The following is a 16,936-nucleotide window of genomic DNA, read 5'->3' as shown; positions in this document are numbered from 1 at the left end:
CTCTGTACACACAGATATTCTTCCTTGTATCATGGAACATTGGTCAAGCACTTAGGCAAATACTTTCAAGAAACACATTGTTTTGCCCCCCATAATCTTGTTTGGGAAACTATCTGTATTGTATGTTATTTTCTGGTCTCCCCTGCCTGCTCTCCTGTCACTTTGCTTGACCGTGTGATTTTTTTTAAAAGGTTATATTATGAAACTTGACTATCTATGACATTCTTCTTTTAATATCATAAAACTATACTTATGGTAGTTCTTATGTTAGTAATTGAATGAAGCCAGATAAAGTTATTTGAATGTTCATTAATTTTTCTTAGACAAAATATGGTTTTTTATCGGTTGGCTTTTCATAGAACTTTGCATGAGACTTGAATTTTGGAGCAAGGTCCATTTGGGCATCTGCTGTACCAGTCAGCATGTTCCCTAATACAAGCAAGTGTTTTAGCTTTGTCTAGCAAAGCTCTGTGACTCTAAAAGGGAGGCAGGGAATCATGGAAAGGAACCAGTCATAAAAAACGTTAACCCACTTTCCCAGATGTCTTCCTTCTCCTTGGGGGGATAGACCCATTCATTTATTTTCCAAATGGCTTCTCTGTTTGTGAAGGCATTTTGCTTCTAATAGGATGTCGCTCGGGTGCAGGAGAACACGGGAGTGAGTGTGAGCTCTTGTGCAATGGCTTATCGCCACTTTAAACCCAGGGGTCTATGTAGTCAAGTTACGGCTGTCTTAAGGGTTCCAGCTCCTCCAGCTCTGATTGCCTGAGGCTGGAGGTGTCTGGAAGTACATGCTTAATCTCTACTGTCTGTGTTATTTCAGGAGGATTTCCGTTTTCACTCAGTTTACAAATCCAGACTCTTTGAATTTCCTTTGGATGATCTCCCCTCTGGTATGAAATTCTTATAATGACTCTAAAAAAAACTTTAATAATTTATTTTAATGCTGTAGAGTTCATCTATAGCTGGAATATCGTTAGCACACAACTGCTTATAATTTTAGAGAGAAAGTCAAGTGCATCAAGAGGGAGAATAAAATGAAGACTGACCTCATGCTGACAGTGGATGAGTTTGGAAAGATATAACTCAAACACATTGAAGGGAAACTTTTTAAAATCATAAGATTCCAAGTAAGGTACTATAAGATAAATAACGTTCGGTCAGAAATTGGTCTGCATAAGTAACATTCACTCTTGGTAAAATACTGGGTTGTAAACATAGGGATGAACTCTTAATTGTTTTCCCATTTGTTGTTATCCACATCTCTCTATGCCCCAGCATTTTAAGGAAGAACTATTTTAGATTAACATTTTTGTTTTATGTGCTATTTGTGGAATCAGTCTCTCCTTCTCATGTATGTTTATAGGTCCATTTATTTATAGATGTTGATTTAAGAGTTGCATCCAAATCTTAATAGGATATAAGGTCCTATTTTTATAGAATTCACTATTTTGAAAAATCTGCAAATGAGCATATAATGCTTTTATTTCACACAGCTATCTTATGTAACTTTTATAATTCCTCTTATGGGAAGAAAATTACTCATGACTAGCTGCCTGAGAATAAAGCCACAATCTAATAGATATTACTGGAAGTAACCAACATTAATTAATATTTAAAGTGATAAATACCCCCCTCCCCCCAGGACTTTATTGTAGGCTTGCCATGATACAATCTTGTAATTAAAAAAAAAAAAAGACTTTTTTGAGGGCTTATTTCCAAAAGAAATTTTGGAAATAACTTAGCAGTTTTGCTGTTATTAAAAATGAGTTTTGAACATATTCTTTGAAAACTCAGGTCTGTCTTAATTAGTTTCTGGTTTTCTTTTATAATCAGTGTTGGCCCTGTCCATTTTAAGAGTGTTATTTAACTTTCAAGATGCTTAGATTTACTATGATAACTTAGAAGAAAATTAGAAATAAATGTCAAAACTGCAATTTTTGTGAAATAAGCTCAAAAGTAAACTTACTGATTTGTAATTAAATATAGTTTCACTGGGTTATGGATTATCAGCACCTTTGTCTTTTTATGCATTATGTATTTCCCAGAGACAGAATATAATCAGGTGTTCTCCACACTTGTTTGATGGTAGAACCTTTTGTTTTACATGACAGATTTCTAAGGACTGGTGTTTTTTCTTTCTTTGTTTTTCTTTTTGATCAATTTTATACTCTCATATATGAGAGTCCTAATTGCTCCACCAACACTTCTTCACCAACACTTGGAGTGTCATTCTTTAATGAATGTCAGTAGTAAACATGTAGGTCAAGTTGGCTATTTAGAAGGTTCCAAATAAAGAATGTAATTATGGGAGAAATATGAGAAAAACTTTGAGATAAATTAGAACAGGAATAATGTTTGAGATTTTTTAATATTATATTCATTCATAATGTATTTATTCAGTATTGATATGAACATAATTGTTTTGATTAATGTTCTATATTATTAAGTGCAAATTCTATCTTATAAAATTTACAACTACTTATTAATAATTACAAGTATTAATAAAGTATAATTAGATAATTTTTACTAGGAAGGGCTAGTAAAACTTTGATTGCCTTGTATGAAATAAAGGTAGACATTTCAATAAGTTTAACTTAATTTATTTTTATTTCCTTTTAGAGTTCCAACAAGTAAACATCACTCCACCAAAATTTATTTTGAAGCCAAGACCAAAAAGGACTAAACGGCAGGTATGTATTCACAGGTATATATTGTGATGCTTTAAAAACACTTGGCAACTGCCAGTCAATTGACTCTACATTAAGTCTCTGTGAGAGGATATTAAGACATTTGTCAGGGTGTGGTAAGCAGTAAGCATGATGGATCTGTCACCAGCAGTGGAGGTGTGGCTATATTCTTTCATAGACTCAGAAAGGACTCAGGACTGTGGTGATAATGTGGTTATTCGTCATGTAGATGGATTATGGGGCCCTGCCGTGGCATTTCAGATTATTTATAACATAGGCCTTTTTCCTTACCTGCTATGCGCCACCTAGTATGCATATCCTGGGATCTGCCTGTATGGTGTCTATCCTCACATTTATCCTTTTAAAGATAACCCCTTCTGAGTGAATCCATCAGGTTTTGAAGCCACAAATGCTATTGTCACACTTGAGTTACTTTGGAGTCTAGAATATAAAATTAGGATGTCTACTTTATGAATGTTCAATGGATCTTGGACTTAGTAATAAAAATAACAACTGTTGTACAGTGCTCTAACCACATGAAGTAAGTACTATTATTACTCTTATCCAGGAAAAAAATAATGGCTTTTCAATGTGAAAATGACTTGTGCAGAATTATGGGGCTGATAAATGGTTCAGACAAAATAAGAACTTGGGCCATCAGAATTAAGCAATCCTCACCATTGTGGTGGTGGTTGGTGTGATAGTATGTGTGTGGCATAAAAAGACAGGGTGAGAGAACTAGATCTCAAGTAAGATCAAACAGTTGAAGGAAACAGGTATTTTCTTTTTAAAATATGTTTAATCTGTGTGAAATAAAACATGTTTACAGACAGATTTCTAATGTGAATAGTAATTGCTAAATTTTATTGAGTACTTCCCATGTGCCTGGCCCTGTTCTAAGAATTTTAATTGTATTAACACATGTAATCCTCATAACAATCTTATGAGGAAGGTATTATTATTATCTCCATTTTACTGATAAGGACATTTCAGCATAGGAGGCTTAAGTAACTTGCCCAAGGATATATTGGGTTACCCAGTGGTGGATCTGGGATTCTGACCTAGAAAGTCTGGTCTCAGAGAAGTTCTGATGGCCACATAGGCTTAATACACTGCCTCTCAGAAGTCTTTGTGTTCTATGAATTACTACTCTGAACTTTATATATTTTGTGAATATTCATATATATTGAGGCCCAATTACATAGACAGAAGTAATTGCCATCAGGATTTAATTGGAAACAGGAATTATTTTCATGAGTTAATAAGTGAGAGAATAGGATGATTTTCTGTTGACATAATTCTTTATGTTTTTCACAAACATTTGCAACATCCAGTCATACGCTAAGCAGACAAACTCTTGATTTCTCTTACTGAGAACTGTGTGGACCCAGGGAGATGAAGTGTTTTAAAACTGTGTGGCCAATATTGGCAACATTCTGACCTTCAGGAAATGTAGAAATTTGTGAATCTACTGTATTAACTTACAAGGCTCAGTCTCCTCCACAGTTAAAAATGCAGAGACTAGCACCCTAAAAACACCCATTTTTAAAGAGACTCCTGTGATTGGATGCGGCTTATGTTAGTTTTTGGTTTCCAAACCCCAAATTATGTCTGTTATTCCCTATCAACTTATTATAAGGGATTTTGGAAAAAAAAATTGTTTAAGTTTGGGAGTGTGTTAGCAATGAAACAAAATCCACCTGGCAGGAATGTTTTAGTTTTCTCTAAATGCAGTACTCAAAACACATTCATTATGGACTTAGGTTTGATTGTATACCCTCATCACCAAAATGGCCCTTGGGCAAGTGAGCAAAAAGATTTTATTGAAAAAACTGTTTATCAAAGCATGGCGTAAAGGAAAAGGTTAATTTTGCGTATCTTGTTAAAGACTGTGTTATAGACTAACTGCGGAGAACAAAGGGATATGGCTGCCTTTGTGGCTCTTGCCAGTAGCATTCTCTCGTCGTGATTTTGAAGGTGGAGAAAAATTTGTTGTTGAACAGACAGATGTAGCCGCACTGCATAGCTCAAACCTGGGGACTCTCAAAACTATCCCAACAAAGTTCCTGTGTCATTTGGGGGATCCTCTCACCCCTGCCAGAGGAAGGAACATGTCTCAAGCCCAGATTTGGAGCTTAAAGAATACAAGTGTCAATCATCTCTCTCCCGGTAAACCTCTCAGAGATTCGCAGGAGCTTAAGTTAAACCATTTTATTACAGTCTCTGAGGTATACTGTTAAAGGAAAATAGCCTGAGAATGAAATAGATGGAAGTACAAAATGAAATGTATATCCTTTGATTTTATATGCATACATATTTATGGAAGAAAACAGTAACTGCTGTACCCACTGTTGGGGAAGGATAAAAACTGAGTAAATGGGGGGCAGAGGTGAGAGGAATACTTTCACCCTCTACTTGTTTATAATTCTTTAATTGTTGAACCATGTAAATGTATTACTTCCTCAAAAACTAAGTTAATTGAAGAAAATGAAAAAATAAATGCTAAGTGAATAAAAGGGGGAAACTGTTTTGTTTACTTCTCCCATATTTTTTTAAAGTTTCCCTTTTTTAAAAGTTTTCAGCTTTATTGAGGTATCATTGACAAAATTGTAATATATTTAAGTGTACATTGTGAAAACATTTCCCCCATGGAGTTAATTAACACATCTATCACCTCACTTATTTACCTATTTTAGGGGGATAAGAACATTGAAGTTCTATTTTCTTAGCAAATTTGTTATACAAAGCAGTATTATTAATGTGAGTGTCCATCAATGGATAAATAGATCAAGAAAATGTGGCATATATACAATAGAATATTATTCAGCCTTAAATTCAAGATACAAAAATGCATGGTATCACTTATAAATGGAATCTAAAAAACAACAACAGCCGAAACCAGTTTGGCTCAGTGGATAGAGCATTGGCCTGCGGACCGAAGGGTCCCAGGTTCAATTCCGGTCAAGGGCGTGTACCTTGGTTGCGGGCACATCCCCTGTTGGGGGTGTGCAGGAGGCGGCTGATTGATGTTTCTCTCTCATCGATGTTTCTAGCTCTCTGTCCCTCTCCCTTCCTCTCTGTAAAAAATCAATAAAATATATTTAAAACAACAACAACAACAACAAAAAAGTCAAACTCATAAAAACAGAGAATAGAAAAGTGGTTGCCAGGGTCTAAGAGGTGGGGAAATAGGGAGAGGTTGGTGAAAAGGTACACATTTTCAGCTATCAGATGAGTAAGGTCTGAGAATCTAATGTATAACATATTTTTTAGTTTTTCACAGCCAAGTTCAGAGGGCCTATTTAGGTGCCATTTCCTTTACTATGTTGCAGCTCCATCGCCATCCTCGAAATGTAGAGGAGGAAACCAAATATATTGAACTGATGATTGTGAACGATCATCTCATGGTAGGATTTGCTGAATTTCTTGTTGTTTGCACTTGTTCGTACCTTGGATAAAACTGGTCAGTGCAGGAATATGTTTAGAAGAAAGAGGTCCATAAAGCGTTAACCTGGACAAGGTATTTGTGTAACCAGATATGTTTGTTACCCCGCAACAACCTATAAGAAGGAAACACCCTTAGGTGAAAGTAACTAACAGTATTTTGTGAAGTTCCAAAAATATTTCTGGGGCTCATAATGTCAACTCTTTCTTGATTAACCCTTTGCACTTGCTTGCTTTTTTCTCGATTCCTTTATTCTACTCGGGATTTAATTTTTTAAATACCCCAGATTTTACAAAGCGCGGCAGTACAATAAAAAACTGTAGTTTCTTTTCATACAAACTTATTTATTTGGATTTTTTTATATTTCAAATTATTGATACATTCAATACTATTTGACATACGAGCTGCTACTGATGCTAACCGTGTCGAGTCACACTCGACATCCGAGTGCAAAAGGTTAATGTCAGTTCCTACTTGACTAATATAGGGGCTAATATTTCCTCTTACTAAAATGGCAAGATTTTTAAAAAAAAGTTCTACTAGTATGACACCAATAATGTGACACTTTAGTTTTCAATGTTCAAGTTTATCCTAGTGAAATAGAAGCAACATTTCTATTTCTGTCTTGCTGTGCAGTAAAACATATGGAAAAGTTTATATAGCGAAGTAATAAAGATTTTTAGGATAAGAATCTAGCAAAACTCATTTTTGTTGAGTCTGTTATTTTGTTATATTCAATTCCTGTATCGATTCAGTTCATGTAGCAGTCATATGGTTATAGTCACAGTCTAGTCTTATACTAATTGTTCTGCATAACTAGGGCATTGCACTAAAAGTGTTCAATGATGCACATGGCTTGATTTTAATTTCACGTGAAAGTACATTTGGATTTACTTTGAATGATTTATTTGAGGGAAAATGTCATTTATTTACATATGATTAAACAAATAATATAAATTTTAATTCTTTTTACTAATTATACCATCAAGATTGAGTGCTTCTTTCTTGCTAAGGCTAAGACGAAGTTTTCCCTTTCTACCTTTTCGAATTCAGTGCATGTTACTATTCCCTGAGATTTCTACAAAACAAAAATAAGTTGCAAAAACATAATTTTGGGTATTTTGGAATATCAAAAATTCACATGTCTATAGACATCTTTCCGCAGAAAACACAAGTAAAGTGAGTCAGGTATTAAACAGTATAGAGGAGTGAGGCCTGTGGTGAAGAAAGGAATGCCACATGGCTGGTCTAGTGGGAGCAGCTGCTTTTCAGCAGTTGCCAGTTTTTACCATGTAGGGATGCTCATTTAAAGTGAAGCCAGAAATCAGGTTTCACATGGTATTTTCTGATTTTTAAAACAGCCTTGGGGCCAAAGAAAAGATGTATGTGATTCACATCTTGCTTATAAGTTACCTCTTTGTAACCTTTAGGGCTTTCTTCTCCTGAATGAATAAGTCTTATAGAATTCATACATTTTTATACTTTTAGCAGTATTCACATTCACTTTTTCTGACTTTGATGCTACTTATATTAGTATGTCTTGCAATTCACAGATAACATTATATGTTTTAATTATTTTGAATAGTAATCTCTTGATAGAAATAAATTTGTGGAGTAGATGGAATGAGTATTTTTTTTCCTTCATATCACAGATGAGTAAACTGAGGCCTCCAACTTTCAAGAGCCTTTTCTCAGAATATAGCATGTAAAGGACTAGGTCTCAATTCTTATTTATATATATTTTTTACAGAAAACCATAGAGATCTTTCAACTACACCGTGTTTTCTTTGTTGAGTTGATTATTTGCTGATGACTTTGAAAGCCCTTCACTTGTTTCCTTTTGCTTCCAGTTCAAAAAACATCGGCTTTCCGTTGTACATACCAATACGTATGCGAAATCGGTGGTGAACATGGCGGATTTAGTAAGTATCAACCCGATTCAATATTGCCATAGAGGAATTTTATGTCTTGATGGCTAGTAGAACAGATAATATGGTTCTTACATTTTCACCACTCGAAGTTACACTTTAGCTAAGGTGTCTCCCAAATCCCTGGGAACCATGCAGTTGACTTTATCGACTTTGCTATCTGGCTGGGAAGATGATAAAAGGGAGGGGCCACAGTCACCCACAGGTTTATGCCTGATATTCCTTCCTGTATTTTACACATGGGAAAGGAAAAGGTTGGGTCACAGGCGCTAACAAAGATGCTCACCCTGTACTTCAAGCAGTATAAGATTTGCCTTTTCCAAAAGGGTGCCTGACGCTGTGGGAATTATGCAACTAAATAATCCTCCTGTATCTGCTTTCCAAATCTTCCTTCTGACAAGACAGTGCCTGGACCTTCTCTATGACTGTAGTCAGGGACAGTCGGGGTGTGCAGAGATGATTTCCTTGGAGAGTCTTCACTTTCTACCTAGGGGAACTCAGGGATGCAGGGATGCGTTGTCTAGGTGCCAGAAGGTGGACTCGGGGAGAGCCTTGAATAAGGGCACAAGTGTTTGTCAAAACATGACCTTTTGTTTCTAACTAGTGCTATTCTTTGGGTGTTACTTGCTAAACAACCGATTCCCTGTTACTCAAGGGAAATGCATGTAAATTAGAAAAATAACTCTCTCCCTTAAAAACGATGACATTTCTTGCATTAATTAAAACTCAAGGTGTTTCCTTAAGTAGGAATTTTTGTCCTGTTCATGAAACATTTGATTTTACCACATGTATAGCTGGTGTGTTCATTTTGTTATATACTAGATATATAAAGACCAACTTAAGACCAGGATAGTATTGGTTGCCATGGAAACCTGGGCAGCTGACAACAAGTTTGCCATATCTGAAAATCCATTGATCACCCTACGTGAGTTTATGAAATACAGGAGGGATTTTATCAAAGAGAAAAGTGATGCAGTTCACCTTTTTTCGTACGTAACTTTTGTAATGATTTATTACTTTTTCTGGTTCCATGTTGAATGCTCTATGACCTGTGACTGAGATGTATCCTTTGTACTGCATAATGCAATTAGGATTTGATAGGGAAGATACATTTGGAAGAAGTTTTAAAGTATAAATTGTTTAAAATTGGCACAAAAATGTAAGAGCTTTAATTTTGAGTTATTTTCTTATTGCATATACATTTCATTTAAATTTTCAAGAGATTTAATGAAAGCATTTATTGAGTAGAAGTACTGTTAATACAGAGTATTTTTAACTTATTAAAAACAACAACTTTAATGTTGTTGACTTTTAAATGTTAACTTTGCTTTTGATTTAAGATGAGAGCTTAGTATTTCCAGAGTTTATCTTTTGTTTTTCTCTCTCTTAAAGGTTTTTTTGTAACATGTATATTTGATGTAATAGCAAGATATATATAATAGCATTTTAAAAACCTATCATTTGAAGTCAGAGCTTTTGTTGAAGAAAGTTATAAATGGAAGTAAAAGAGTATATTTTGGGGGTAACTTTATTTTTATATAATTTCAAACTTAGAGAAAAGTTGTAAGGAAAAACCCTATTCCTTTTATCCACATTCATTAATTGTTTACATTTTGCCCCTTTTGTCTTATTATTTCTTTCCTTTCATCCATCAATTTTTTTTCCCTGAACCATTTGAGAGTAACTTGGAGACCTTTACTTACTGGGCATTTACTACTTGATACTCAAGGCATTTTCTTATATAACTATAGTAAATTATTAAAACTAGGTAATTTGGCATTGGTATACTAGTAATATGTTATTTAACCTATAGTCTATATTCAAATTTTACCAATTGTCTCAATAATGTCTTTTATAGCTAATTCTCTCCTGTCTCAAATTCAGGATCCAATGCAGGACCACACATTGCGTTAACTGTCGTGTCTATTTAGTCTTTAATCTGTAAGATGTCCTCAGCCTTCCTTTGTTTATTTTGAACTTAACACTTTTGAAGAGTATGGGCCAATTATTTTATAGAACGCCCCTCTTTGTGGGGCTGATTTTCTCATTATGAGATTCAAGTTATGCATTTTTGGCAGAAATAGCATAGTAGTGATTTTGTATCCTTCTCAGAGTACATCATATTACTAATTCTTTTTTAATAGGTAGAGTTCTCTTGAAGATAGTGATTATATGGGGAAACATTCCCCAAAAACATTTCTCTATGGTTATGTGTATAAATAATTTTCATATTCCTTCCTTGCTTTAGGAACATATAGTATACAAATGTTATGTGCATTGAGAAAATAAGAGTGATAAATTATTAATGAGAGGTGTTATGATATTTGAACTGCGAGCAGTAAGTATTTTTCATTTCCTTTTCTGAAAGGGGAAGTCAATTTGAGAGTAGCCGGAGCGGGGCAGCTTATATTGGTGGGATTTGCTCGTTGCTGAAAGGAGGAGGCGTGAATGAAGTAGGTGTGAACATCTGTACAGTACAAAGTGGTATGATGGCTGAAAATGTTTTCCTAATATTTAAGAGATAAGTTCTCAGTAGTCCACATTCTCCACATGTTAGGTTGTTTTATTAATACCAGTGTAGTTACTGTAAATGACCAGAGGGCAGAATAAGGAATAATAGAAGATAATATCTGATAATTCTGTTCATGATATACTTACAATAATTTCCAGATTTAGCTATTTACAGATTATTTAATGAAAATATTTACTTTTACTTTCATGGACAATAAAGCCTTGTTTATCACTTTGATTGATTTTCCAGAGAATTGAGTAATTCTCTGAATTGTTCAGCTTACTACAAAAACCCAATTGGAAATTTTCTTCTTTCTTTGATACTTGGCAAATTTTTGGAGAAAAAAATAGACCAGGCTTTTCAAAGGGTTCCTTCTACCCCTAAGGCACTAAACCTGATGGAAGTGATCTAAAAGGAAATACTTGAATCCTTGGGAGGCTGTATATTGAAAAAAATACCTCTAGGTCTTCTTAAGTTTTCTTTGGCCAACGATCATCACCACATCCTGTTATTTAGCATTTGTTTTCAGAAGCCATGTTCTGTTTAGTTTGGGGAAATTTCAGGAGTACAAGTGGACATACAGAGATGAAAAGTTACAAATAATTCACTCATTTATTATTATTATTATCCAAATGACTAATTTTATGTAAGTATTACATTTTTTCAGACATGTCACTGGTGAAATTTGGACTCAGAATTAGATTTAAGTTTCCAAACTGATAAGTTGGTGATTCCCTGATTTCTAGTCTATAAACTTTAATCAAATATGGATTTATTTCTTATTACTTCTTCCCAAATGCTCAGTAGTTCAGTATTGGCTATTATGTGTTTAACCTGTGCCAAATAAAATACTTAGAGATTACTTATTTTCAATTATATTGTGAATTTTTCTCTGGCCCATCTTAAATAAAAACAATTTGCATTTACATGTATTTTACTTTTGTTTTGTTTTTCAGTTTGGGAAAACTGATTTAATGGCAGTTACACTTGCCCAGTCATTAGCCCATAATATTGGTATTATCTCAGACAAAAGAAAGTTAGCAAGTGGTAAGTTGAAGTACACGTGTGGTTTAATTGTATTTAAAATAGACTATCTGTGAAATGTTTTGGAGAATGAGATTCTTTAATTCAGTGGCTTGATCAAAAGAGTTTGGATGATAACATAAGATAAACAGGGCACAAAATAAAACATTTTTCAAAAGTAATACACAATTATATTTGTATTACAAATGAAAATTTCTCCATGTGTTATGAACATTTAAAGTTATGTGATGATAAATGTTTGAATTTAACATAAAAAGGACAAAATAATTTTAAGTGTTTCAATAAAAAATCTTAGGCATATAGGTTTAAGGCATACTGTTTTATTATGGTTTAGTTAAAACATCTCTTAATAGGTCCATAGAGAATTTGCCTGACTGATAAAGGGCTTACTAAATATGGACCTAGTAAAATATGCTATATTTAGCATCTATGAGGAATACTAGTATATTTTACCAAGTTACTTCACTTTGTATTATGAATATGTTGATTATAACCATATTTATTTTATTTTTAAAAACAGACATTATAAATATAATTGCTTATATTAATAACTATTATAATTTGTGGAATACAGATTATATGACAAATAATTGAATGCCAGTATTACCTACATGTTGATATTCATTTAATCCTCTAGATATTCATGCAAGATATGCATTATTAGCCCCATTTTACAGATGTGACTAGATCATAAAAGGCTAATGTCTCAAGATTAAGTTAAATGGCAAGCCCAGGTTTAGAACCTGGATGTTTCTGGTTCTGAAGCCCTTCTGCTTAACCAATGTATCATACTGCCTTCTACCAGCGGCCTTGGTGCAGAGGCTTTTAACAATAAACAGGAAATTGTAAGGATTCTCATAAAGGCCTGTGACACTAAGATCCTAGAGTGGTGTGTCACTATTTCATTGTATTTTATTTTAAGTGAATTCTTTAAAAATATGGCCACTTGATAATATCAAAAGATTTAATTTTAGTAAGAATTATATAAACTTGACAGGGTCAGGGTAGATTTTTGTGGTTATTCATTGCATAGAAACTATAAGTATAAGGGAAATTAGAAAGCAGGTATTACTTTTTAAAAATTATATTAGGAATAAAGTTAAGATATACTTTTTAAGATAGGAACAATTCAAATGCACCTTTTTTACTTTGTAATAAGGCTTGTGTATTCATCTTATTTTAGGCGAGTGTACATGTGAGGACACATGGTCTGGATGCATAATGGGAGACACCGGGTGAGCCACTTCTACTTGAAAATACCTCACTTTTCCTTTCCCTGCTGTGCTGCTGTCTTCCTAGGAATATGACACCCAATAACTTAGTGCATGGACCCTCACCACAGGCATTTAAGAGAGAATCAGTAGATTTGTTATGTAAAATATTTTCACAAACGAGTATCTTATTTATGAAAACAATTGATGTCAATTAATCCAGAAGGTCAAAGATGTTTTTGACCTTGAATCTAGGCTGGAAATGAGGAACAACTTTGTTCTTGATGGCTTACATACTAATTCCCATTCCTTTTATCTTCTTCAATTCTAATTCAGTGGGTTATACACAGAACTGTGCTGGTAAGCTGACTCTCAAAAACAAAAACCAGAAAGAAAGCCCAGATTTGTCGCTTCTCAGATTCCCAGCAGCCTTCCATCATAAGTAGAGCCTGTGGTGTAGACACTACAATGGCTGGTTTCAAGCTACCAAAGGCGCCTCACTGAACAAGGAGTGGGAGGAGTTGTGCACAATTGCTCTCCTGAGAAAGGTTTTTATTTTTACTCTGTCCCACCTGTCAAACGCTTTCAGGCATTAATCTTTTATTCTTTCTAAATTCTACAATCATTTCTTTCGTGTCAAGCTTATCACTACCCCTTACTTTTTTTTAAAAAAAAATTAATCCTTATAGTTGAGATTATTACAGATGTCCCTCTTTTTTTCCTCCCATAGCTCCCCTCCACCCGGTTCCCACCCCACCCCAGGCCCTCGCCACCCTATTGTCTGAGTTCATAGGTAATGCATAGATGCATATAAGGTCTTTGTCTAATCTCTTCTCGTACCCCCTCGTCCCCCGCCCCCCCCCCCCCCCCCCCCACACACACACACTTTTAAGCTTTCATCATCTTGTGATCTTATTTCAGTAACATTCTAGATACTCAGCTTCAGGGCTCCCTCTGTCCCCTCCTGAACGCCACACTTCCATCATAATTGAAAAGGTAGAAGGAATGAAAGAGTGAACACTTGTAAACTATTATCCAGATTTTAAAAATTAAATACTGACTACATAATTAAATACCATGGTTAATGTTACAAAAACAGTATTAAAATAATGTTTAAATCCAATATTTTTTTCTTTTCATTTTTATTGTTCTTTTATAAAATTTGGATCCTGTTGGATATACAACTATTTATTCATTTTTTACTTAACATTATATAATCAACATTTTTTTCTGAGTCTTTATTCTTGAACACCATGATTATTAATAACTACATGGTATTCTATTTTATTAACAGGTTGTTGTTTCTTTAACTGTTGAACATTTAGGTTATTTTCATGTTATTTGCTATTATAAACTGTGCCACCATAAATATCTGAGTTCAGACATAGCTAATTATCTGAAGAAAATTTTTTAAAATTAGAACTATTAGATTTGAGAATATTTCTCATTTTGAAGATTCTTAACACACATTGCCCAATTGCTCTATAGTTATTTCTTTTGCTATTGACCCTTTGTTACTTTATTTGTATACATTTTTTTAAACAATCTGAAACTTGAAAAGTTGCAAGGATAGTAACAGAACCTTTTTGTCCTTGAATCATAAATTGCTAACTTGGTCCCCCATCACTGCCAACAACTTAGTGTGCATTTCTCCAATAAGGACATCCTCCTACAGAAACACAGTACAACAAATAAATCATCTAATTCTTAGCCCTCATTCAACACTGGCTCTATGTTTCAGAATGTCATTTTAGGAAAGGTTCAGAATCAGGCATCAGGTTTTTATGTCTCTTTAGCCTCCTTAAGTCAGGAACAGTTCCTGACTTTCTTTGACTCTCATGACCTTGACACATTTGTAGATTATAGGTCAGTTGTTTTGTAGACTGTTTTGCAGTTTGGGTTCCAGCCCAATTGTAATATTTAGGAATGACTTATTATGAAATAAATTATTCCTCTTTTTGATGGAAATTACAAGTGTGTGTGTTTCCTATGAATATGTATGCAAATAATGAACAACCCATCATCACCATTGGTCATCAAATGAAGAATTTAGAAATATACTGATTGAATAAAACTTTTAGGGATTTGAATGCAAATATTGTACATAAGTGGAATTTACTTTTCACTTTTGAGAAAAAGTATAATTTTAACAATGTTCAGTTTTAACTCTAATATACAGACAAGGGAGGCAAAAATTGTACCCAGCTGTTAATTTTCTCTCTCTTATAGTTACTATCTTCCTAAGAAGTTTACCCAGTGTAATGTTGAAGAGTATCATGACTTCCTGAACAGTGGAGGTGGAGCCTGCCTTTTCAACAAACCTTCTAAGGTAATAAGTGTGATCAGTTATTAGTTATTAATCTTTCTAAAGTATGATAACACACATTTTTCAGCCATTTGGTGTTATAAAAGAGAGCTTTTCAACTTGGCTTGTGCATATTGAATATGTACCGTATTCTAAATTTGCTAAGTATTTGCATTTTCAAAGCCAGCTTTAATCTTGAGCATTTGGGGCTTTTCTGATAGGAATAGAAAGTAGGTAGAAATAAGAATGTTGGCTTTCTGAAAATTTTACATTTTCTATTTATACGGCCACATGATGATTCAGGGATAACTTACAAAAATGTTTTCATTTCATTTTTCTTGAGTTCCCCTCTTTGGATAGAAAGGGGAGGGGGCATAGCTACCTTCATCACTCCCTGCCATTGCCTTTCAGAATAAGCAGTATGATTAAAATTGCAAGTACTTCTCAATATGAAAACCAAGTTTGCTTAAAGAAGAGAAGGAGAAAATCTTTCTGTGCTTAGACTTTGTCAGAGGCTTTTGCAAGGTGTGGAACGTCCTTTGATCACTGACTGCCTGAAAGCAGGTCTTCCTCCTGCCCTTGGAAGACATTAAAGGAGAATGCTTTGTCCTTGTTAATTACTTCAACTGTGACGTCCTGCTGTGTACCACTGCCTTGGGAGTCATTTACCTGGTTTCATTCTCTGCCACTCGGGTGACATTTAGGAAATGTATCACATGGCAGTAAAATGATGTTAGCACCGAAAGTTCCAGAAGTGATAATTGAACAAAATTCTTATTGCTATAAAGGAAAAATAGTTCAAGTCTTTTAACCAAAATTACTGATTATTCTGAACCCAGAGGAAGAGAATAAGAGTGCTTTTCACCTAGATAAGTTTTAGTCTGGGCTTCCCAAAGCTGTCTCTTTGGTTATGATCTCTTTCAACTGGAAATGAAATTGAGAGATGAGTTGATTCTTTTGTTGGAGAGGAGAGAGTATTTAAAATTAGGTGGGGATTTTTCTTGTTGTTGTTGCTTTCTTTATTTGGTTTTGCTTCTTCCCTCTAGTTGGTTTTAAGAAAGTGTGTGTGTGTGTGTGTGTGTGTGTGTGTGTGTGTGTTGAAAGGTGTGTATTCACTGCCATTCTGTAAAATGTAGACTTTGATTAATTTTTGAATGGATATTATATATTTAAAACATAGCAACTATATTTACTAATTTTACCTGTAATCATAAGATAAATTATAGTCAAAAGATATATTGATAGAGAGTTAAAAATTAAACAGTCTTAAAATATGCTCTTGTACAGACCAAAAACTGCTTCTCTTTCTGGGGAAAATTATCATTGCTGTTCTCTGCAGGACTATGTTAATAGGAGGAGCAATATTTTGATTAAAAATTAGTGGATTTGTTATTTTGTGATGTTTTCCTCATTGTCAATGAAATAACTTTCTGTTACACAAGAAAATATAGTTAATAAAGGGCTTTTCACAGGTAATTGACTTGTTCCTCACAGCAATTTGTGATGTAGATGGACAGTTGATATCATTCCTGTTTTAAATACTAAAACTCTTGGGCTCAGAGATGGCAAGCTCTTTGCTCAAGATAAGCAGCTGAGCCAAGATTTGAGTTCTTTGCTTCCTGTTTGAAGGAAATGAAATTTCAGGAGTCACTCTGGCTTGGTTTTGGTCAATGGCTAGATCATATTTTATTTTGATGGCATGTATCAGACCCTACTTGGTATGTATGTATGTAAATATGATTAAATCTGACATGGAAACAATATTAGACACTTCTGTTCAAAGGTTCCCAGTCCTAAAGTT

General features: G+C 34.2%; 1 protein-coding gene across 15 annotated transcripts in view; it reads left to right on the top strand.

Annotated features, from left to right (window-relative positions):
- The window catches only part of ADAM22 (ADAM metallopeptidase domain 22), a gene marked incomplete at its 3' end in the record, with an annotated part of 173,280 nt that overhangs the window by 106,440 nt on the left and 49,904 nt on the right, over positions 1 to 16,936 (top strand). For 13 of the 15 annotated variants that reach the window (XR_013814270.1, XR_013814271.1, XM_079785609.1 and 10 more), the window contains exons 7-15: positions 824 to 893; positions 2,623 to 2,693; positions 6,023 to 6,097; positions 7,986 to 8,057; positions 8,886 to 9,052; positions 10,432 to 10,516; positions 11,532 to 11,622; positions 12,803 to 12,854; positions 15,060 to 15,159. Coding sequence is in view for 13 of the 15 variants with exons in the window: in XM_079785609.1 (XP_079641735.1) it covers positions 824 to 893; positions 2,623 to 2,693; positions 6,023 to 6,097; positions 7,986 to 8,057; positions 8,886 to 9,052; positions 10,432 to 10,516; positions 11,532 to 11,622; positions 12,803 to 12,854; positions 15,060 to 15,159 (783 nt within the window). The remainder of the gene's footprint in view (positions 1 to 823; positions 894 to 2,622; positions 2,694 to 6,022; positions 6,098 to 7,985; positions 8,058 to 8,885; positions 9,053 to 10,431; positions 10,517 to 11,531; positions 11,623 to 12,802; positions 12,855 to 15,059; positions 15,160 to 16,936) is intronic. The other 2 variants (XM_079785608.1, XM_079785614.1) reach the window with 1 other exon arrangement.

The sequence above is a fragment of the Cnephaeus nilssonii genome (assembly GCF_951640355.1).
Source record: "Cnephaeus nilssonii genome assembly, chromosome: 12".
NCBI classification, from domain to species: domain Eukaryota; kingdom Metazoa; phylum Chordata; class Mammalia; order Chiroptera; family Vespertilionidae; genus Cnephaeus; species Cnephaeus nilssonii.
Note: the sequence above shows the minus strand (reverse complement) of the source record. Positions and strands in the feature narration are given on the sequence as shown.